This window comes from Mytilus edulis, chromosome 14 (genome assembly GCF_963676685.1).
Source record: "Mytilus edulis chromosome 14, xbMytEdul2.2, whole genome shotgun sequence".
Lineage (NCBI taxonomy): Eukaryota > Metazoa > Mollusca > Bivalvia > Mytilida > Mytilidae > Mytilus > Mytilus edulis.
Genome location: NC_092357.1, coordinates 20965065 through 20991226, shown reverse-complemented (window position 1 = coordinate 20991226; position 26162 = coordinate 20965065). Strand labels below are relative to the sequence as shown.

At 31.7% G+C, this 26162-nt stretch overlaps 1 protein-coding gene across 1 annotated transcript; it reads right to left on the bottom strand.

Moving 5' to 3' along the window:
• Positions 1-4408: 4408 nt before the first annotated feature.
• Positions 4409-16930, bottom strand: LOC139503056 (uncharacterized). The gene is made up of 7 exons (XM_071292729.1): positions 16792-16930; positions 13108-13168; positions 11380-11643; positions 8508-8603; positions 7556-7723; positions 5716-5826; positions 4409-4582 (listed from the first exon to the last, which is right to left on the bottom strand). Exons 1-7 carry the CDS (start codon positions 16840-16842, stop codon positions 4563-4565), a joined length of 771 nt encoding a protein of 256 aa, XP_071148830.1. The 5' UTR covers positions 16843-16930; the 3' UTR covers positions 4409-4562.
• Positions 16931-26162: the final 9232 nt, after the last annotated feature.

The window sequence follows — 26162 nt, the reverse complement described above, 5'->3', positions numbered from 1 at the left end:
TGTGCTAATCACAACACGGCTTTGTTTATACATCGAAAAAAGGACGTCATAGATTATCATCATATCAATAGATAATAACATGCCATTTTCCATATTGGCCCTGGTATCAACCCGAGACTCTCATATCGACCGAGGCTTTAGAGAAAGAAACATGTCACAGTACAGGCAACACCTTAAAAGTGCAAGATTTTTCCCTGGGGTCCTTAACAATGTAGTCATTTATTTTCAAAATGTGTACTTCGTTCCTACATATACAACTATATAGTTGATCTTCTTTGTTTAGCATAACTGTTTTTTTTTTGTTTACAATTTGTAATCTCAATCCAAGCATAATGTTTGCTACTGTGTCATATGGAATGAGCCATTTAAAAACAACTTATTTATGTATCATATCATATTCAAGTGACAACATTTTTTCGCACATATACTTTTAAATGATCAAAGAAATGTGTAATGATGAGATTTAAAAAAAAATATACATTACTGTTGTTATAGTTTATTGGTTTTAAAAAATATCTTAATGTATTACCTTTAAGTATTTCTTTTCTATATGCTAACCTATGATTGTTTTCTCTAGTTTTCGTTTTTAATCTGAAAAAAGTCATGAACATCATATCTGCGATTATATCATAAATATTGCGTAAACTATTGGAAGGCATACAGCTGAATGTTACGTGAATTTATGAAACTATATATAGTCTTGTGTTTCATTTCAAAATTTGTTGTTCGTTCATTTTTTATACATAAATTAGGCCGTGAGTTTTCTCGTTTGAATTGTTTTACATTGTCATTTCAGGGACTTTAAATGCTGGCTTTGCTCATTATTAAAGGCTGTATTTTTGTCTCATTGGCAATCATATAACATCGTTTTCATATATCAAACACTACCTAATAGAAAAGTTTTTTTATAGTCATTAAGCTCGTGACATCTTTTATAAAAGTGTCTCCATTTACAACTGGACCAGAAATGCCAAAAGCGAAAGAACTAAACTCGTATGATACTGTATTTTCAATCACTGCTATCTTGTAGTTTAGCTTGATAATAAATGTTTTTTTATCCTATTAGACTTTTATTCATGAACACACTTGAAATTTTAAAGGTGTTTTGCTGGTTTAAGAAAGCAGTGAGCTTTATGCTCCATATACCTTGAAAGTTATATCAGATATTAAAATGGAAATGGGGAATGTGTCTCAAGAAGAAAGACAACAGGTCTTCAATGCAGCTAGAAATCCCTTTTCTGGAGGCACCTTTCCGTTGGTCCCTAAACAGATATATATACTAGTTCAGTATTAATAGACGTCATACTAAACTCCAAATTATACAGAAGAAACTAAAGTCAAAACTAATACAAGACTTGTACTAGTTTTGACCTTAGTTTCTTCTGTATAATTTGAAGTTTTTACGTTTTTACCTTTTGCCTCTGACTTAGGACAGACTCAAAAATGCGGTGGGGTTAAACATGTTTATGAGATCTTAACCCTCCCCTAAACCTCTAGCCAATGTAGAAAAGTAAACACAAAACAATACGCACATTAAAATTCAGTTCAAGATAATTCCGAATCCGATGTCAGAAGATGCAGCAAAAGAGAAAAAAAAATGACAATTATACATAAATAACAACAGACTACTAGCAGTTAACTGACATACCAGCTCCATTATATCTTCATCATATGAATAACAGGCATAATCCCTCCCGTTAGGGATTTAGTATCATACCATCATAAAATATATGAGAAGAACATAACCCGTGTCATGCCAACAACTGGTTTTTAAATAAATATGTTTAGTTCCGACGCAGATACCCTATAGGTGAATCAATATTAAAGCCAAAATATGCAATTTTTAATGACCTGACAACATTATCGTAACTATATCCCTTCTTAATAAGACTGACCCATTCAGTCGCGAAAATGAGGTTTACAAATAAGATGTTTAGGGCTATTAAACCAAATTCAATCTACCATTTTCTATGTTTGAAAATGCCTGTACAAAGTTAGGAATATGGCAGCTGTTGTGCATCGTTTGATGTGTTTTATCATTTGATTTTGCTATTTGAGTAGGGAATTTTCTTATTGAATTTTCCTCAGAGTTCAGTATTTTTGAGATTTTACCTTTTTAGTATTCATTTAGCTCGTCCTAAACTCTTTTCTATATATACCTTAATCAAAAACATTCATACCATCATATTTCAATGTCAGTGATAAATAAGACAAATACAAAAAGTATGATCACATAAATTTTTCTACATTGGTCAATTAAGAACTTTTGCAAGATCGCTACTTTATACATGGACATGTTCAGAACATATTGACCGAGAATTTCTATCCTTAATTCATATATTACATACATGTAACTATGTAAACAACGTATTAGAAAAAATAAATTCAATGTTCTTCTCTATGCAACGGTATTTATTTTCAAATTGCAAGATTTTAGACATGCTATTGGAAATTTTAATATATAAGATTCAATTAAATTTGTGTTATTGTTAACAAAACACTCTTTCTGTCTATTTAGGACAAATATGAATTCAAATGGAACTCATTTCAGTCTACATCAAATTTTCTTTTTTGACTGCTGCACTTCTGCCATGGTTATTATGTGTGACGTCACATATTTTTAATATTGACCGCCAACATAACTATATACAGAAAAATAGCGTGAATAAACTTAAAAAAAGAAACAAGGCTTCAGAAAAATAAAATATTATTTGAAACACGTGATCATAATATCCAATGAGAGCAAGAGAATGTACACAATATGTTATATTAACAAATATTGTATGATTTTTGTAATTGTAACAGCATTTTCCTTTTAATATGATATTTCGCAATTTTAATAACTTACCCGGGTATAATTACCACTCAAAATGATGGTATAATTATAGATCTCAGCTTTGTAATTTGGTTAAATTGTTCAATCAAATATAATTTTATCAAAATTAAACATTTAAGCTGTACAAAAACGAACCACTGGGAATATTCCGATTCAATAATGACTGGTGGTATGTAAATAAGGGGTACATATATATATATATATAAGTCCTAGAGTTTTTAGGTATGCAACAAAAAAATAAATAAAAAATAGAACGAAAATCCAAAAATTCAAAACAATTGAAGGTTACAAGGTTTAGTAAGTTGATGCTACTATGGTTAAAAATAAAATACAAAATCAGATAACATTTCAACATCTCTATATCATACAAAATTTTTTTTATCACAAAATCACTGAACTCAAATTCAAGGTATAAGACTAAACATGAGTCGAATGAAGTCGTGTTTTTGTTTCTTTAGTTCCTAGTTTTTGAGAATATTATTTTTTATTCAATCAGAAAAGCTTGGATTATTTTTGGACAAAAAATCATCAAAATATCTTAATATATCTGAACTTAATCTCACTGGACCACTATTGAAAATTTGCAAAACCCATCCCGCATTGAAAAAAAAATAGAAATAAAGATAACAACCTGAAATATGTTCAAAACTATGAAAGAAGATAGATATGGTATACAGCAACAAGTGACAACCACTGACTTTCAGGCTCATTACTTGGCACATGCACGTACATAAAGTGTTGGGATTTAGTTTGCTTGCGACACATTTAATCTAGAACAGTGGTAAAACATTTCAACATAAGAACCACTGATTGAAATCAGTCGAAAAGGGCTAATGTCGATACAGAACAGAAAACATAAATCAATGGTAGCAAGGTATTTATACATCTAACAACAAATAGACAATTTGTGGGGCCCTCTATAGATTGTTGTTCGGTGTGAGCCAAGGCTCGGTGTTGAAGACCGTACATTGACTTATAAAGGTTTATTTTTATTAATTGTGATTTGGATGTAGAGTTGTCTCATTACCACATCTTCCTCTAACTTTTAAGTACAGATCTGATTATACTCGTATTAACTGTCAGCTTGTTCAAAGCCATAACAACTAATGATAAAAATATCTATGTTAGATTTAATCATGTATCTGTATTTGATCTAAATTTCAACCATTATAAGCAGACTTAGAAGAAGTTAGTACATTCACACAAAATACAAATTATTGCTCGACCAAAGTTATCTTTCTGGCTCAGTATCAGGAGTTTTCGACTAGATGCTAAATTGATGGCCCGTAAGGATATAGGATGTCGTCGACGTATGACGTCGAAATGTTTTTCAAAGATGTTATTCTCTGAAACAACTTAACGATTCAAGTATTAAAACATTAACTTTGTTTTATTTGCTTTCAAATTTCTGTCTCTTATATAAACTTATATAATCTAATGCAGGAATAGTGAATGAGTCAGGGGGTACTTCCTGTACAACCCTCGTGTTATTCCAAAAACATTTATTAAAAGACGACGGGCGTATCATGAGATCGTGGCGCAGCTGTTTTTTCAAATTAGAAGACGAGGCAGTAAAAATTAGAGATTCTTTATTTTGCCAATATAAATTTGAGATATTTTATCAAAACATTTTATTTATTTCACAATGAGTACATAGTAGACATCGGCATTAGAGAAGGCTGTTGACGTGTCACGAGAAACTAATGTTTGTTCTTAGAAGTGATCATTACATTCCTGTATTCCAATCTGAAATAAAAAGTAGATTCACAAAATACTGAACTCCGATAAATAGTTATAGTTATCAAAGGTACCAGGATTATAATTTAATACGCAAGACGCGCGTTTCGTCTACATAAGACTCATCAGTGACGCTCATATCAAAATAGTTATAAAGCCAATAAATTTAAAACGAGAAGTCCCTAATCAAATTGCTAAATCAAAAGCTCAAACACATCAAACGAATGGAAAACACCTGTCATCTTCCTGACTTGGTGCATAAATTTTCGGATGCAAGAAATGGTGGATTGAACTTGGTCGTATAAGAAAAAAGTATCAAGTCTTGTGTGGACGAAACGCACGTCAGGCGTATTAAATTTGTAGCCTGGTACCTTTTGTTGGCTATTATTCGTGTGTTTCTCTGTCCTATATGTCTCCCATTTATTTGTATTGTAGTCCTGTCATGTAATGTTTTCATTTTAATGTCATAATCAACATTGCTATTAAAACGGGAGGTTTGGCACGCCACAAACCAGATTTAACCCACCATTTTTCTTAAAATGCCCTGTTGAATGGTTTTTGGCATGAAAATCGATAGAGACAAAAACAAATCCGGGTCACAAACTAAAACAAAGGGAAACACATCAAATATATGAGAACTACGACACACTGAAACACAACATTTAAATGTAACACACACAGAAACGAACTATAATATAATAATGACCATTTTCCTGACCTGGTAAACACAATTTTTAGACCATTGGTTTGTTTAATTCAGGAAAACAGAGGACATGTTGTGGTACATGTAACTACTTTTTTTCTTACATGTTTTTTCCTTTGTGTACATATATATTCAATACCGGACAATCAACTTGTGATGATGTCAGCAAAATGTCTTCAAACGATTCTTCCAGTGCATATATGATGACCGCTGGTATAAGCGTGGTCCATGTTGTTCAATTTTTAGATTTGTATTAAAGGTATTTTGAAGAGTGATGTTTGCCTTTGTGTCTTTTGTTAATTACGTTGTTGGCTTCTCGACGACTTTTGAATGTCCTTTTAATCTTCTGTCACTCTGATATACAAGTTTACTAACATCATTTACGCTGACGTATTAAAAGTGTAATACGCATTTAAATCTAACGATAATATATACTTACCACATACATTACAAGTTGATTGACAAATCTGTTTGATTGTGTAGTCATTACATTGCTCTTTTACCTTAGAACAATCATAGGAACGGTCGGCACAGTATCTGCCTGGTCGATCTGAAATCACATCAAAACATGTGATGTAAAATATTCATATTGACCGTATTTATCTTTTCTGAAGCAGGTATTCTTTTACAACTTCTGGTTAGTTTTTATCCTGTCGTTGTTTTGAAGGTTTCCATATAGGTAAGTTTGTAGATTTTTAATAGATCTCTCCGATGCCGTTAATTTAGACAACCTACATAGTAATCTGGTAATAACTTTTTTTAAAGAATTTTGCAATCACCTTTATATTCAAAGTTATAAGTAGCCAAAATTCTTGCACTGACATGATTATGATTTATGTTTTGTAAATATGAATCGTAGAATTTGGAAAACCTGTCATTTCACACATTGAAAAGACAGTAGAATATTGGTCATAAGAAATATCTGTTATGTCCTCCAAGTGTATAAGATTTACATCTTTGAAAAATTATTTAATCTTCGTGTGAGTTATTTGTCCTCCAAGTGTATAAGATTTACACCTTTGAAAAATTATTTAATCTTCGTGTGAGTTATTTGTCCTCCAAGTGTATAAGATTTACATCTTTGAAAAATTATTTAATCTTCGTGTGAGTTATTGGTATAAAAACAATCAATCATGTAATTAAGGTATTATTGGTGGTAATTTTAAGTTTTTTGTAACTTCATTATATGTTTTAATTCTTTTTCAAAAACATATAAATAAACATGTTTCCAAATTCAAAGATTACGCAATGGATACTGAGTTACTGGTCGACCATTCATGCATATGCATCAATGTCTGTTTAAAACGATATTGGTGTGTGTGCGACCTTTAGCAATCAAATTGATCTCATGGTTGAATATTCAAAAAGTTTTAATTGTATGAAGCTCTATGTAGCTATAAATCTCATCACTTACTACTATATAAACCACAAAGTACCGAAGAAACATTATAACGAGGATGTTTGCCAAATTTAAACTAATATTAGTTTAAACATATTTATTTATAGTGGATTGGGAAACAAGTTATTGCAACTGATATTGATCCTTTTTCAATTTGTGGTTGCCAGTGCTGCGTTGTAGCGGCATTAGCCTGCTTTTTTGTCGAAAGCTTCAAGGATGTTTTTTACATGCAAGAGAAATGGCGGCTCTCTCTTAACACAGGTCAGGTTATTCGATATATATTTGCCATAAGTATAATAAATCAAGTATCAATAATGTTTCAATCGAACCGCTTGCAAAACAATTTGAATATCAACAGGTTCAATAAGAAACAGTCACTTTGATCTAAACAGCTTTTAAAACTGAAAACACAAGCCTCGTTCTGGACCGACCGTGCACGATAATCAAATATAACGAAGATTGTTAAACCCCCTCGACGACGTTTTGAACTGTATACATAGTACTGAACAGTATTGAATACAAGGAATAAGTCTGAAAATGTACTGAAAGAATGAACCATACTGTATTGTGCTACACATTATGCACAATATACTGATTTACTTACTGCAAATACCACAGCTTGCTGGACACAAAATCATTAAATGTAATGCTGCCTCACATTCACCAGGAAACAAGTGTGTACACACCAACATTTTTCTAAACCGACCGTGCAAGATAATGTATGACGGAGATTGGTAAAAAATCAACCTCGACCTCGTTTTGAACGGTATGTAGCTACTGAACAGTGTTGAATAAAATAAATAAGTCTGAACATTTACTGAAAGAATGAACCATGTTGTATTGCTGATACACATTATGCGTAATATACATATTTACTTACTGCAATTACCACAGCTTGCTGGACACAAAATCATTAAATGTAATGCTGCCTCACATTCACCAGGAAACAAGTGTGTACAAATATCATGTCCATCAATACAGATGTTATTAGATATACTTGTGGTTGATTGTTTTGTTGTCGTTGTTGGTGCTGTTGTTGTAGTTTTTGCTTAAAAAAATAAAGAAAAAATACAAAAGATGACGTACTGGTGATAGAAACGATATTGTGCATACTGTTCAGCTGTAGAAATATGGACATTAAATTATCAAATAATGTTAATGAAGACAACTAGTAGATTAACTGCCATACTGATTCATTATCAATCATTGTTAACATATAAATACCTGTATGTTCTGTTTTTCTTTATTTTTTTATCAACGAAACAGTGTACTTTAGTCTCGTGACTCTGGTTACGCAATTTTTTTTCTTCATTTGTTTATTTATCTATATTTGAGTAGCGAGTTGGTGAAAACGGACTTTAAAAATAAACATAACTGAACTTTGTATTCCTGCTTAACATTAACCGTTTTTACTTTCTATAAATAGCAAAATTTGTTGGCATTACTTTGCAGACATTCTAATCACCGGTCTTATATTTATTGTCAAAAATTTCAGGCTTTGCTATTGAGGATAGTTTTTCAAAGGGCAATTTTAAGAAATAATGGTTGGTTCTTTGTATTTTGTACATCTTTGACTTAATTAGTTCATTATCAAGCTGTAGGTTGTGAATATAAGTCACTAACGAGAATCAAATTCACCAATTAACATTTTTATCTGAAGACAATTTTCTTTTGAAATAAACCATTGCAACAAGTTACCTACCTGAATTTTTGAAAGTAATATATCATTTGTTGTGTCGTCCTGGGCACATTGGACGGACTCATATTAAACAATAACTTCCCGCTTTTTTTTTTTCGGAAAGTACTATATTATTTTTCTCCATTTTACTTACCTAAAACATTAATTTTCACCTTTTTTTCAGCAAGGACTGTCATATATCTATTGTACTGGACGCAGTAGAGGAACCCATCATCGGCTTCAGTGATTCCTGCAATGATTTAATTATGACACCACGTTATGTAAAAGAAGGACGAAAGATACCAGAGGGACAGTCAAACCCATAAATCGAAAATAAACTGACCACTGCCTGGTTAAAAATGAAAGAAGACAACCAGACAAACAAAGGAACACATGACACAACATAGAAAACTAAAGAATAAGCAACACGAACCCCACAAAAAAACTAGGGGTGATCTCAGGTGCTCCGGAAGGTTAGACGGAAGGGTAAATCTCTAATGATTCCAAGGGAAATAATCGTATACAGGGAATGTTACTATTTCTTCAGTTTTTACTGTTGAATATATTCACAATTTGATGATTTATAACTTAATGATACTCCATTGCAGATCTGGCTCTACACAAAACACCCATTTTGTTATTTTCAGTGTTTTGTCTGTATTTACCTTCATTAGAAACGTTCAAACTAAAAAAGTCGGCAGATAACAATATTCATTTCTCGAAAAGTACGAACAATGAATGCAAATTCCTTAAGAAATGATTTATTACAGATTACTTTCCTCTTTTAATTTTGTTTCTCAACCTTTAATAAAAATGCAATATTTTTTCTTTCTTTTTTTTTTAAATAATAACAAAATATATTCAGACAAGAAAGTAATGCTTTGTAAGCATACAAGAGCCTTATCAACTGTTTTGTTATCATTAAAAAGTTGCATTGCTACTTGTCAGCTGGCTTCATCAAATCACCACTAGAATGAAATTCAAAACAGTGTGGCTGTGGCCATTGATTGACACATTAAATTCATCCATTGACTGGGACAATTTACGTAAACGTTTGTCTGTAATGACCACTGTTAACGACGTACTTACGATAGACATTTAAACTGTGGGGTCACCAAAGGTTTCTTAACGCCTTTAATTATGAAATAATTCGAAAAATTAATCAGGAATAACCTTTAAATTTTGATTTATATAATTGGTATAAATCAAACATCGTGTTATATCTAATTAATTTTTCGAATTACTTTATTAAGGTGTTGAGAACCTTTGGTGACCCCATAGTTTAAGTGTCTTTAAAAGGTACATAGTGAGCAGCGGTCGTTACATACAAACGTTTACCTAAATTGTCCCAGTCAATGGATGAATTTAATGTGTCAATCAATGGCCACATCCATACTGTTTTGAATTTCATTCTACGTTACTTTCAATATACTGTTCATCCTTTCACAGGTAGACAACGCCCTGTTCATGTTTATAACCACGTACAGTATAAAGTATCTAGAAATGCCAAGTTCGTGTATATACCTGATACGTTAACAAGTGTCTGACAAAACCCCGTTCATGCAAACTAACTGACACAGTAACAAATTTTAGACATGTATATTACCTGGAATGGTAACAAATATCAGTCAACGCTCGATTAATGTATATGAAAATTAAAAATACTAAAGGAGTAGGTTCAGTAAGACCCCTTTTTGGCCCCAAAATATGTCAGTTTTATAAAATTGTGAAATTTTTATCATTTAGCTATTTATTGGAAAATAGAATGCTTCTGCTACATAAATATAGGCTGTTTTTGACAATACAATGTACATATATTGGGTACTAGAATCATTAAGTCATTCTAAACTACCGAAATCTTCACAATTTTAGGATTTTAGTTAAATTTTAGACGGTTTCCGTCTGAATTGAAAGTGGCCGCATTCGTGTTCATTCATAATATTGAAATGTAAGTTGTATTTGATTATAATACATAACATATATAAAGGTTGAGGATGAACACGGATGCGGCCACTTTCATTTTTGACAAAAACCATCTGAAAAGTGACGTTTTTTTGGCATATTTGCTAGATTTTTCATATTTAAGCTGGAATCGGATCGTTTTAAATGACTAAATCAGTTTAAAACTTTCACAAAAACTAATCAAATCAATTGAAAGAGACACTTAAAGTGTTTAAAAAGTGTTCAAAATCTTTCGTCAGATGAACCTGAAATTTGAGGCCAAATCGGCCCTTACCGGACCTACTCCTGTAGAGTACATTATAAGCAATCTTAGAGTTTTGAAAACACTTGGGTCAACATATGCATACTATTTCATAAAAAAGATGTAATCAGATCTCTATGTCAATCAAAAGTGCAATTATCTTCATTAAGTGAGATATATATGCCAATAAAGTAAAATGAAATAAATTGTTAGAGCTACATTGTATATAATTATACTAAATTCAAACTGTTAAAATTGAAAATAAATGTAGTGTATATCTATATAACCCAAACGTTAAAAAATATGGAAAAATTTTGTAACAAGATGCAGAACAAATTATGTTAACATTGTATCATTGAGGGATGGTTTGGTAAAACTAAATCATGATATAAAATGTATTTAAAATGCAATTCATAAAACAGTAATGTTCTTCTTATAGTACAATTATTTAATCCTATAAAAAAAGATGTTTTTCCCCTATGAACTGATGTAAACATTGCAACACCTCTTTTAGGAAACTCGCTTGTCATGTTTTGGAATTTTGGTCAGATTTTCGGAATCCTCTGGTTTTGTTCATATGAATATCTTAACAAATTTTGCCAAGTGACCCCATTTTTCTTATTATAAATCTTTTACTTGTATAATGATAAGCTGTCTAGGTTTTGAGGACATACACTTGTCGATGATAAAGCTATGAAATTCAAGGGAGAACATTTTGCCGCTTACTCTCAATGGCTAATATCTTGCACTCAAACACGGTGACCTATATATTTATTAACCACCTATCAATATATGCTAGTGTTTATAATATCACAATACATACCTTCAATAAAACTCAATTCGAAAGCCATATACGAGTTATTCGTGTGTACTTGGACATTATATTTATGTGCTTGTTCATACTCAACATTGGCCAGTACGGATATTTTCACGCGGGAACCATCACTACTGCTTTTCTCCCATATTACAGGGTTAGCTATCAGGAAAGTAATTTTGCCTCTCACAGAACAGCTGTATTCCGGTTTGTCTCCGACATGCACGTAATCTTGTTCTTTATCGACGATCAGCCGATTGCTATCATATGGTACTTAAATAAATTGATCAAGAATAAATCAGTTGTAATTTTACAAATATTTTTCAAGATGAATATGTGATATTTGAAATTTAGATGGCGATGTAACTGGATAATCCTGTATGTGATGTATATGTATAAGAAGTAAAGAAGTAATCAGTAATAGATGAGTGTGTCTGTTTTAAAGGAGTTTATTTGATCTCTAATGTGATTCGTTCAATTCTAGTATAACTTTTTGTAGAATGTGGTTTACATATGTGTAGTCGACTGAAAGAAACCTTTATACAATTTTACTTTATTTTTGAAGTCCTGGGGCAACAGTATTTTTAAGATTTATGATGTTTTTCTATCAAATTTTCAATGGAGGAAACCGGAGTATATACCGACTCCATTTCGTGTCTATTGGATATATGTTTCTAATTGTAGATTTCTACTTAATGTCTCTTTCTTTTAATTGAGAGTGAGTATATATGGACACTAATAAGCATGTTTATCTATTGTAATAAAAATTCATAATATCTAATAAAATGTGTAGATGTAGCTACCTCAGTCCTTATATTTGTATAAAGTAACATTCGTTTATCGTGAAAAATTGTGTTAACGTTAAATAAGTTTCAATTAAAAATAGCTTGCTAGTCACTCTCTGTGATTAATATTAGATAACTCTGGTTAATTTCCCAATCAAGTTATCATGAAGGGCATTTAAATAATTAGACTTTTATTTATAGTCTTTTTCAATAATGATGAACGCTTCTTTATATTGGTATGTAATCATTTTAAACGTTACAAATTTATGAAATTGTATTCGTACATCAATGTCTTTGATACACCAATAACAAAACTGAAATCTATTGAATTGATACATTTTGTAATTATTCAAAATTAAATCAGAAACCTATACTTAATTATAAAATAATGAACCTGTTAAAGGGAGACAATCCCACATTGACGTTTTGGAATCTAAGCATAATACAAAGGAATGTCACTCTTGCATACAAATGGCACATACTTATAATTAATTAACTGCATTAGTGCTCCACCTTCAATGAAGATTCTAAATTATTAATATAACCAAAAGTTGTTAATCTATAGTATGTGAAGACTAATGTAAGCTAAGCCAATGTAAAATATATTTCTTTCCAATTTTTTTTTAAAACTTACTCAGAAAAATGATCGAGCCACTTGACTTTCATAGCACATAATTAACGTTTTTACACAATATTCTAATAAAGTAGTTAAAGATTATTTGCTTCTCAAAGTGTAAGACGCAAAAAATTCGTATGCTTGCATCTACTTACCCACATACTTTAATTAAGTCCTAAACATTTCGACATGTATGCGAATTTGTTAAATGAGAATAAAGAATAAAGAATGTCTGAGGTAATTTCGTTCATGTTTGTTCGGCAATTGTCATTCCTAACACTTACAACATTTTAAAATAAAAGATTAAATATACATCTGTATGTAACACTAACTTACTTTGATCAGCTGAACGTTCTGATATTAGTAGTCCATTGTTCTGTTGTCGACCAAGTACAACCTAATAAAAATGATGACAAGAGAGTTACTTGGTGCACGCGCCTAATTGTTGGGCCGGAAATATGAAGGATTTTGGTGTGAAAAGGGACATAATATTATATAAACAATCTGTATGTTGATTTGAATTGTATCCTTAATTGCAAGAACTTGCTCAATCCAATTAGTTATGATTATGCTTTAAAATCTAACTTAATTGTGCAGTTGATGAATATCGTTTGAGTGCAATTGATGATATGGAATATCATCAAATTATATATCGAGACTTGATTTTGAAACTCGTGACTATCAAAGTAGATTCCATTTACTGACAAAATGTCTGTATTCCTCATCTCAGAAATTGACTCAAATGCAGCCGTTCACCTCATTTACCTAGGAATGAATTTTATGTCAAGATGGCATATTCTTAGGACCCTAGATTTTGGCTATTGGAGACGCAACTGCTGACAAAATATTATTTCTCCACGAGTTATATATCAGATAAGACTGTAAAGAAAACTTAAATCAGTCACTCATATATGAACCTAATTTGTATCAGGACTCCTTGGTTTTCAAGACTCATCTATGAACAAAATCTCATTAACTATGACTTTATAGAGAGTCGTGGTGTTGTAGTTGGTACATGGGACTACTAACACAAAGGTTCCTGGTGTGATTCCCGTTCAGGGTAGAACATTTCAGGGACTGAACCTTCGGCTTTCCCTTAACACCATTTGTGAGTGTGGTCTTGAAAACGATGACAGTCCGTTGGAATGGGACGAAAAATGGCTGACCCGTGGTTAAAGCAAGCCATATCTCTTGTCCGTAAAAGATGGTCTGGTAAAAGACACCTTTGTAAATTTAATAAAAGAAAAGACGAATGCCGTTATAAAGCAGCACTTGCAATAACTTGTTTCCCCATCCACTATGAATAAATATGGTTAAACTATATAGATGGACTTTACTTTTGTGATTGACAGATGAAACGCTATATCTCTTCCAAAACGTTGTTTGACAAAATCTTAAGGCAGACAAATATCAAAATATTCCTCTAAAGATTTAAAAATCCTAGACATAATATTTTCATTTCTATTCGGTTTTGTTGAAATCTTAAATTATCAACAAACAGTAAAAACAATAGGAATGCTGCTTTGTATAATATTTTATCATGAATTCTTCTCAAACTATGGTAAAAGGTCAACAAGGTACAGACCTTGGAGGGTGTAAACTTCCCACTAACACCATACACCATTACACCATACACCATACACCATTACACCATATATCTTGTACACATTACACGTTACACCTTTGCACAATAAACCTTACACACTACACTATACACCATTCCCCATTCTAACTATACGATCCGAAATTATCCATAATGCAATTAAATTTCAAATATTAAAATTATATTTATTGTTTATGTTTAAAATCCCAAAAATTGAAATAAAAAGAACTTCGTTTTCAACCAATGAAATGTTGTACACCGTTCATTCACACCATTCCCGATCACACGTTACACAATCACACCATTCCTCATACACCATTACACCATTCCCCTTACACCATACACCATAGCACCATACACCTTAAACCATTGCACCATATGCCATACACCAAACACTTTTTTTGGAAAGTTTACACCATCCAAGGGCTGTACCTTACTTACATTTTTAAAAATAACCTGGTTTGGGAAATCCCCAAATACGGGTCATGTATTCTGTGCATAATAAAACAATGAACATTCATTTAAAATCTCCTTATACAAAAATCAATTCATTTCAATTGCCTCATTCTAAAATCTTTAATTTTCATTTACCGCAGAAAATACAATGTAGTTCCACAGAAACGCATGTAACAATCTCAAACCCATATCATATAATGGACCCGCTAAGTGACTGTCCATAATAAATCTGATTAAACATTATACAATATGTAGCCTCTTGATCAACATAACGATTCTAATCACGTCTTATTACATATAAAAACATGTCTATAACAACGAATTGACATAAAAGTACAGCCTCTTCTTTCCACACATATACATTATGAAGGGATCGAGGTTATAAAAATTTCATCAAATTATTTTTTCATTACAAATTTAATTTATTACACTATTAGTTGTTACTTTATGATATTGATAAAAATCAACCCAAAAACTAAATTCGTTTTAGACCAAGATGACTTTTGAAATGTTTATATCATTGCAAAAGCTCCAAATTATCTCCCTTTGCGAAAAAATGCCATTTTTTGCATTAAAATCTATATATCTGTTTTGCCTCATCGGTAACCTATATTTGTTTTTCAAATAAGCTGACCTTAAATTAATTTATTGTAAAATTTAAAGCGATTTCTGTAATTAAGTTCTTTTTTATTTCGATATTACCTTTTTTCTCCTATTAGTTCAACAGAAAAAAAGTACCTAAACAAAAATGCATGCTTCTTTCGCAGGCATATTCTGAGCGGTGACCCCATATTTTTATTTAATTTTTCTATAAGGTATAGGATATAGTTTATTTATAGTGTTATGATATTGTAATTATTGTATTTATTTATGTTGGCCTGATTTGTGTTGTGTGGCCTGATAGTTGTTTACACAATAATCTTAGAACTGTGCAGTTTAGAAATCACTGGAACTACCACAGAATGATTGGAACTTTCTATTTGACTTACAAAATGATTCCAGAATGATCCTAATAAAAGATGCATTATATAAACTTCTACATTTTACTAGAAACTTCCGTTGTAACTTTCTAGGACGTTCCATTCTAGAGTGTTCTATAATTTTCTGTGACAACTATATATATACAGACACTAAAGTTAAACTCACAGACTTAGATTTAGACTTAGACATCGATAGACATTAGTATTCACCGCATTTGGATTATCACTTTTATTCTACAAACAACATCATACTGGATTGTGACCTTAGTAGTGAACGTAATATTCAGATTGGATTCCGAGAAGATTTCCGGATACAGATAAAGATAAAAAATTGGACTCATATTTTGACAGTTAAGTTGACGGTAATATTTGTGTAATACTTCTTGTAAACTTTTGTATAATAAATCTTGTTAATTTTTATAATTGATTTGTGTCTTTTGTTGGCTACAATTTAAAGGTGATTTCGGCCGTAACAATAGAAAACAAAATCGAAATCAAATATAAGAAAAAAAAGTTGATTTAGACCCGCGAGCCCCCTTAAGTACAAACTTTATCATTAATGTGTTGCTCCAGATTATAATCATCAGATATTTAATCAAAAGTTTCAATATTGAGAACGTTCAAACACATTATCTCTTTGTTATTCATAATGTCATATTTAATGCAATTTCTTATCTAGTACATGTACTGGTGAACATATCCACAATATAGTTCATCGTTTGTCTGCCGCGCGTAAATAAGATTATTCTCAAAATACATATAGTGTGCACCTAATTTTTATCGTAGATTAGTTGGAATATTGACATTTGTATTTCACGAAGAAAAGTTGATAAGTCAATCAAAAGTATTAAATTAAGAGAATTGATGTCAACCTTAAAAAAAACATTGTATATCACAAGACTGTCTTATGAAACATCGAATTTACAATCTACAAAAATACAATCAAAGTTTTACTAATACGTAATACACATAACGGCTTACCATACTTTTGAACACAACTGGGAACAACCAAACCATGTATATGATGTCCATAGTAGATTGAAACGGTTCAAAATTTAAAAACAACTATATATTTATTTCCATATATAACTAGACAATTTAACATGGTATCCTGTTTGTTGAAGTTTGCATAAAATTGCTTCAATTTCTCAAATTGAGATCAATTAACGATATTTAAAACATTGTTATTGAACATTTTCTAAAGGTCGTAGGAACAGAATCATGATACATCTATAAGTTAAAATGTCATTGAGGTCATGTAAATGTCAGTGAATGTGAATGAGCTCTCAGACACGACTTGTTGCTGGGCCTCAGTAGTAAATGGTTTGGTTGTTGTACTACGTTGTAAGTTCAGATCTCGCAATCGCTCAACTCTAATATTAATTGACCAGGATTATCAGTTTTCTATTAAAATAGATCTGATCTGATTTGTCAAGTTGTTTGAATCTGTTTGTTAATGATCGTGTTTTTTTTTACGCAGTTACAGCATTCTCTTAGATTATAGGAAGAGCTTTTGGTAATGCAATAAGGTTAAACAATGCCATATTTTGCTACTTTTTAAGAATTTTATGTTGTGTTATGTTTAAGATTGTTTGTTTGTTGTCTTTTGTATCTTGTGTTGTGAGTAAATCACTATTATATCCTGTGATTGAATATAAACATTATTTTTTATTGCTGTTTGTTGTATTTCTAAACATAATTGCTACACAAGAATGAAAAAACGAAACTTTTATCTTTATAATAAAATTGAGAATTGAAATAGGGAATGTGTTGAAGAGACAATAACCTGACCATAGGACAGACAACAGTAGAAGGTCACAAATAGGTCTTTAATGCAGCGAGAAAGTATACATTTTAAGTTTGAACATCAAACAATCACATCATTTTACTTACATCAATTTCGTTATCAAAAGATGAGTTTTAAACAGTAAATAAAAATACTGTATGAACGAAGGCCTAGTATTATTATATTAGATAGTTAAATAAAGAGACGTGCTAAGATTCAAGGATGGATATTTTTTTGATAGCTAGTCTAGTATTGGAATTGTCTAAATCGAAAACTTTAGAGATATGCATGTAGTATATGATGTTAAAGGGGCACTAGCTGTCAAATTCATTGTAACCGATTTGACTCAAATTCTCATATTTGGTTTATAACAATGTAAAACATTTATCCAAACTATCAAAAGTCTAAAATAAACAGTTTACAGAGCATGGGGTAGATAATATATTGGTTCGTTTCGTGTGTACGCCATCTAATTAACTATCGATTTGACCTCAGATGACCATATAAGCGATGTAAACAAAAATAAAGATACGAAAAGATTAAACCAACACGTGCAATTGCATTTTTATAGGTGTGTTTGATCTTATTTTATAGATTAAAAATAGATGTTTCTCATTGTTTTTAACCATATAAGAATGATTTTATGTGCATCGAATTAGTAATCAAATGATTTACCGTAGTTTCACTTTCATTGTTGACATTCTTTTTCTTTAAATAACCAGTACACGTACAATGCATGCGTTGTCAATCTCTAGCTAGGGGTTAACTTGAAGTTCACATGAATACCGGTTAGAATGATGATGACGTTTTCACTTGCAAGTGAATCAGTCAAAAATTATGTTAAATCGCTTATTTCAACAAAATTAAAGGAAATTGATTGCTAAAAGCAAATAATTATTTCATTATTCCAATTTGATTAATGATTGATCTAAAAAAAATCATACTTTATTTTTTTATATATATCGTAGCTAGTGCCCCTTTAAGATTTCTAATGATGTTAGAAATAATAATTAACCAGAGGAACAAATCTAGTACATTTCGTATATTCAAAACGTATTTTATTTTTGAACCCTACTTAAATCTATTACATTTTTAACATAAACAACAAGTATCAACACAAATTTGTATTGGGCAATTCCAGTTAATTTCTGACAGGTGGGGATGTATGGGGAGATTTTTTTTTGATACGTATCAGAAAAAAACATCACGAAAAACTACCTATCAGATATAAAAAATTAAGACCTATCAGATGAAGAGTTCCTGTTCATGTTGGGTGGATGGGCTTTCATGGAAAAAATGACCTATCAGATTTTTTTATTGCAAGGATTGTACCCATCAGAATTTTAAAAACAATACCAGATAATGCATGATACGAAACTGTCTACATTTCAAAGCACCCATCAGATCTGACATAGGCATCTTTGTTACCTCTAAGATGTAATCTTTTTTAATTATTTACTGCTGCCAAAACCCTCAGAAGTTTTTTGCGTATATGTGTACCTGCCAGATGAAAAAACTCAAAATTTCACCCCTAAGATGTATAAATTTTACACCCCTCAGAAAGGACCATATATCCCCCTTTAGCAGATATTAACTGGAATGACCCATCTGGGATCATCAGTTAGACATTAAAAAAAGGTTGACACGCAAGATCCAGTGTCTGGCGTACATATATGTAAATGTACAAGGAGGGAGTTTAATGGAGGTTAACTTTTCCAATAAATAGTACGGTTTCGATCTTATAAAATAATACACTTTAAAAAGCTATTATAATATATTTCTAATTTAAAAGACTTTTAAACAGAAGAAAAAAAATACGTAAATATGTCTTATGTACTGAGAACATTACTGTAAGATGTGAAAAAACCTGACGTTTAATTTCATAAATAGTCTCGGATATCACAGAAAATCAATTTCAAAATATCATATAAATGTATCTTAATTCCAAAATAATGGAACGACATGTTAAATAATAAAATTGAGAATAGAAATGGGGAATGTATCAAAGAGATAACAACACAACCATAGAACAAACAACAACAGAAGGTTACCTACAGATCTTCAATGTAGCGAGAAATTCCCGCACTCGGAGGCGTCCTTCAGCTGGCCCCTGAACAAATATATACTAGTTTAGTGATAATGAACGCCATACTAAACTCCAAATTGTACACGAGAAACTAAAATTAAAAATAATACAAGACTAACAAAGGCCAGAGGCTCCTGACTTGGGACAAGCGCAAAAATGCCTAATTTCCTTTGTTTAGAACAACTGTTTGTACTAAACCTACTTAAATATCCGCTTTCGTGATATGATATAATCAATATAATATACACTATATTCTTAGTACTATTTCAACTACCAAAATAGAGCGCAATAATTTAATTTTTCGTATTAAAGATTCCCGATACAATACGATATCTGAAATACAATGTAAAAACACGAAATTTAGAAAATTGTGACCACAGGAAGTTACGACGACAATCATAATTGTAAAATAAAATAATTTTCATTTAATTTGTAAATGAATTTGGCCGTGTGTTATTCGGTTAACTTAAACTCGTTAACTAAAGGCATTTCTTTTCTAAATGGTCACCCTACTACATGTTTGTATCTTTATAAAGTTGAAACACAAAGTATCGAAATCGTATAATTTCCAAACAGAAAAAAATCTGAATGAATAAATAGAATACGTGTATATATTGTGTAAAAATTACATGTTATTTCTGTGTATCAACTTTTAAAAATTATCACATTTGTGTCTACAGGGTAATATTGACTATTACTACGTACACGTATGTAATTCATAAACTAACAATGTTCATATCAAATGACTATCTATACACAGATATAAAATGTAATTGAAGAGAACTACTGGATCGATGTGTACCATAGGAGAATGACACTTTACCAAGTGGTGAAGTTGAAATCATCCCTTCGAAATTTCTACGGACGCCATCACAAGTTGTTTGACCGTTACGGGATATATGTTTCACAGATGCTATGTTCCAATCGTCGTAACTACAATCCCGCCCTTTCCCCTGAATGTGACATACTGAAAAAAACTTATCATTGGGTTCTTGCTTATATGAGCAATACAACGGATTCTTCATTTTGAGTAGGATATGCTTACCCTTCCGGAGCACCCGAGATCACTTCTGATTTTTGGTGGGGTTTGTGTTGCTCAGTCTTTGGTTTTCTATGTTGCTTTTTTTATACTGTAGTTTGACTTTTGGTCTTTTTCTTTTTTTGCAATGGCGTTGTCAGTTAATTTTCTATTGGTGAGTTTAAATTATCGTTTGGTATATTTTGCCTCTCTTTTACCAGTGATGAGACTGACATGTCGGTAATAGGGAAAATAAGAGACACATCCTCCTACTCAGACACATTGTTCTGACTACTCTGCGTGAACACATATCCCTCTTGAGTCCGCCTCTGGTCTTTTATGTAACTAGCATCTTCGTGCATAGTTAGTTTCAGGACATATGAAAGAATACACCCCTAGCAGGAACCCTCTGTAACTCAATTTTGATCCTTTTTCCAAAATTTAGACCAATTTTTTTTCCATCCTTGAACCATGTATGTGTAAGACTAAGGCGGATGATACCAGAAAGATATTCAAACTCATTAGTCGACAACAAAATGACAACGCAATGCAAAAATACGAAACGGCAAACGAGAGTCTATAATACAGAACATAGAAAAACTAAAGACTGAACAACACTAACCTAATCAAAAACCGGTGGTGATTTCAGGAGCAAGGGGACACAAATCCTGTTCCACAAACGGCCTCCGCTGTGCTGTTCGTGCAAGTACAAATTTGTTGATGGAACATTCTAAGCAAGAGGCTTAATTGCGTTTAAAACAGTAAGACTGTATTTTCCCTGGGAAACATATAGTCGATAACGGCCAATTAGGTCGTGATGGCGTCATTAAAACTTTTGAAGGGATGACTTTAACTTAGTCAACCGTGATATAAAGATAAGATGTGGTATGATTATCAATTAAACAACTCTTCACTGGAGACTAAATGACGTAGAATAAACAACTATATGTCACCGTACGGCTTACAACAATGAGAAAATCCATACCATATAGTGAGCTATACAAGGCCCCGAAATGACAAATGTAAAATATTCAAACGTGAAAACTAACAGCTTGATTTTGGCAAAAAAATAAACGAAGAACAGTATGATATACAGCAACAGACTATAACCACTGAATTACAGGCTCCTGACTTGGGACAGGCACATACAGAATGTGGCGGGGTTAAACATGTTTGTAGGCCCCAAACCCTCCCCTAAACAGGGAAAATGGTGTTAGAGAACAATACGAGAACAAATCCAGTTGAAAAGGACATAACTTATCAGATTGATACAAAGCACAAAAACATTAAGTATAGATCTGAGAGTACGCGTTAGTTCAAAGCCAATAACAACTTATAATTCATCAATATATAAGACTAAAGTTCCAATCAGTACCAATCCGACGTCATGAGCAGTCAGAAAAGAAAACATGGCCTTGTGCAATTCCACAATATAGGTATTCACAGATTGCAGGACCCTGAATGTACATATGTGTATAACAATAATATTTAGTTGGATTTTAATTTTTTGATAATAACGACAGTATTTATACCGATAAAATAATATTCAAAGATCTAATTACAGTGTTAAATTGGTAACCTTTTAGAATAATTCTATTTAAGGTAGCACAATACAAAGATTTTATAACTCCAACTCCTAAGTTTTAAAATGCTGTAACTTTCTTAATAAAGCTTGAAAATTTATAAAAGTGGTAGTTTTGGATAGCTAACAGATTCCTCTTTTAAATACATGCAATGTTAGTATTATGCAACAATTATGTAACCAATTATAATGTAAACTGTGTCTAAAATATTTTTTACCAAATTTCCACTTTCAAATGAAATTAGCTTCTGCATAGGTATCCCTAGAGGGTTGATTTTATTATATGTTGTTCCTATGGCCATTATCTACAAAAGGGTGCCTCAGATTTCAGATAGAATGTATAGAACAAATTTTACGCCTAATTTATCATTATCTTCTTTTATGTGGTTAGGATGTTTACACTAATTAGAGATTTATGAGAGAATGGAATACCATACAGACAATCTGAGACACCCTTTTGAAAATGTGTTGATTAAGATTTCGTTAAAATTTTCTGTATAGTTAAAGAGATGATAGAGCTAAATTCATTCAAGTGAACTTATCCAGATTTTGCCACTAATTACATAATAATTGATTACATAATGATTGCATAATAAAAATATTGCATTCATTTAAAAGATAAATCTTTTATCTATCTATATATACCTCTTTTATTATTTTCTATGCATTCATAAGAAAGTTACAGCATTTCAAAGGTTAGTGATTGGAAGTAAAAAAATCTTTGTATTGTGCCACCTTAAAGGATCAATAAGTTTACCTGGATCGTTTCTTTATTAACGGTATTGGTAAACAATATCCCCGTAAACATAAGAATGTGTTATCCCGTTAATAATCAATTTGCTACAGACACAGCCAATGTTCCAAACCACATTTTTTGTATCTTTGAAAGATCTTCAGTAAAGTCCTTGACTTATTAATTTACGAGTTATACATAGATTACGTTCATTGAAATCCATAACATCAGTTCAAACATCTCAAAATAGACTGTCCGATAAAACACAAATGGGAATAGAATCTTTACAAAATCAGTTACTCTTTAACAAAACATACGGGCAAATATTTAATGTATTCATTGGTCTGTTGTAGTGTCTATATATATATCACCCTGGTCAGTCGATCCGTAATTCTCTTATCATAGCTTTGAGACGTGAGCAGACTTTATCAGCAACGTCACAACGTCTGAGGAGAACTTAGCAACTCATCGGGTTGTCTATACGTATATATCGTAAAATATCAGCCGCTCGACACAATGTGAATATTTTTAGCTCGATGGCTGCGCTCTCTCGCCGAAAAAGTTCACATTGTTGCTCGCATCTGATTTTTCACGATATATATGTATAGACAACCCGATAATCTATTATACATATAATGAAAATGCCTTTTTCTTCAGAATGGGCAATAAAGAACAATACTATAGATTACAGTAAATGAGTAATGTCCTTAAAAAATTGTTTTTAATTCTTTTTGATACATTGTGTAAACAAATCATGTAAACCGCTTAAAATGATTTAGATTGGTAAGGCTTTGACTCAATTTTGCGTATTTTATAAAATTGGTGATTTCAGAAATGAGTGAATATCAAGATGGCAAAAACAGGTTCATATCCATGGATACTGCTATGACAGTTTTTCCAAAAAAAATTGGAGGCAATGATTGGACAATAGAACAGTAAACCAAATTAAAAACAAAAATTAAATAACACTTTTTAGAAATGATATGTGATTGATTGTTTGTATATTTAATGTCCAGTGGCAAAGTGTTCATGCATCTTCAGGACGAGAACACATTAACAATAAATACATAGGTAGGTATTGCAATAAAGGGGTCTATAGCGATGATTGACAGGTAATTTGGAATGCCACTGAAAAAAGGGCGGCTTGGATAGGTACAGAAATTTAGTCCTGCAACTGGCCATCTACGGACCGCTGAAAGAGTTGTTGAAATGGGTTCTCAACCCACAAAGAGCATGGCACTCTTTCTACATGAGGCATCTGTTTAACGTTTCCAATTCTGAACGGACATTGCTGCATATTTAAACATACCGCATAGCCAAACTGACGTCCTACTTTGACAAGAATTTTTCTGTAAGTAGGAAGAACACCAAGGCTTGACCATATTTGTCAACACTAGGGTAAGCATATGAAATAACCAAAAATATTTATTGTTTAAATGTTTAAAAAAAACGTGATATTAGCAATACGTTATACTTTATACGGCGGGGCTCAGTCTTTATTTTCTTTGTTGTGTTTTGTGTACTGTTTTTAATATGTGTGTCTTTATAAAACACAAAATTAGAAAAAAAACATTAGATAAATATTCAACTTTTAACAAAAATTGTGTTAAAAAACAAAAATAATGCAATATTTTGTTCTAATAACATAGGAATATAAAAACATATTTGTTTCGTCATTTGAACCAGTCTTTGTCATAGTTTCTCTTTTGAATTGTACAAGTATCAGAATAACCAGTCAATGGAAAGGAAATATCCATTCTTGCAATTTATTTGGTGTCATTTATTTAAAAAAAATATATCATGCATTTTATTTAGTTCATTGTTCAAAAATAAAACAAATTAGATAAGATGAAGTGGTCAAAGACTAATCCTGTATAATAAACAAATGTCTATGATGAGGAATGATACACTTTTGGGATGTAGGATATAGGTGGTTAAAAAAAGTGGGATTTGGAAAAAAAAGTGGGACTTGGGAAAAGGTGTGAAATTGGAAAACATTACAAAAATTAAGCGTACCATGTGACAAACCTTATACAATGTTTGTCAGCTAAACGGAATAAAATACGTGGGGTATTGTTCATAAATTCTCACAGGTCGTCTAGGTTAGATATAATAGTTGTCACAATGATGTTCATTTCAAGTTATCTGGAGAGAAAATGAGTAATCTCCGCAGTGTTATTTGTGTCATTGGAACTTGTTTTTTTGCTTGTTTTCCTATATTTTCCTCGGAGACATCGTGAGTTACTTTAACCATTAACGCTTGCAAATCCAACCTGCAAAAAAAGCCATGCTATAATTATATTCAGATAAGAAGTCAGCTTTAGATGGTGTTTATTCATAAGTTGAATGCTAATAATAACGATTGGGCTTGTTGGAGTTTATGTGCCAATAAAAATAAAAATAGTAAAAATTGAATATTTTCGAATATCCATGGATAAAAGAGGAACATGATTTTTTCATTAGTTGTTATTGGCTTTGAACTAGCTGTCAATAACTGTGAGTACTCTCAGATCTGTACTTATTGTCTTTTTTGTTGAGGGATGTATAAATACCTTGCAAAGTCCGGTTTGTGTTTTTCTGCTTTGTATCAATCTAATGAGTTAAGCCCTTTTCAACTGATTTTTATAGTTTGTTCATATGTTGTGCTGTTACACCACTGTTCAAGGTTAGGGGGAGGTTTGGGCGCCTCAAAAATGTTTAACCCCGCCGCATTCTGTAAGTGCCTGTCCCAAGTCCACAGCCTGTAATTCAGTTGTTGTCGTTTGTTGCTGTATATCATATTTTTTTTATTCATTGTTTTGTACATAAATCAGGCCGTTAGTTTTCTCGTTTAAATTGTTTTACATCTGTCATTTCGGGGCATTTTATTGTTTACTATACGGTGTGGGTTTTGTTCATTGTTAAAGGCCGTACGGTAGAGAGTTGTCTCATTGGCAATGATACCACATTTTCTTATTTTTATACAAAAGAGAACATATTTTTGCCGGTTTTGATCTTTCTATTTAAATGTTCTCTCCAACTTGGCCTCTTTTTCGACAAATGGCGTAATTATGCATAAAGGAGATGCTTGCTTTGTCCCGACTCGCTCTGTTTAACATTTGTATATTTCAGATTGTTTTGACTTCCCTGTATGTCGGTTACACGTGT

Bases quoted from the DNA above. Each gene is read 5' to 3' on its own strand.
- LOC139503056 (XM_071292729.1), bottom strand. From the start codon at position 16,842: ATGGACATCATATACATGGTTTGGTTGTTCCCAGTTGTGTTCAAAAGT. The intron at 13,169-16,791 runs GTAAGCCGTTAT...CATTTTTATTAG, and splicing joins CAGTTGTGTTCAAAAGTATG to GTTGTACTTGGTCGACAACA. The intron at 4,583-5,715 runs GTAAGTATATAT...TTTTTATTTCAG, and splicing joins ATCAACTTGTAATGTATGTG to ATTGGAATACAGGAATGTAA.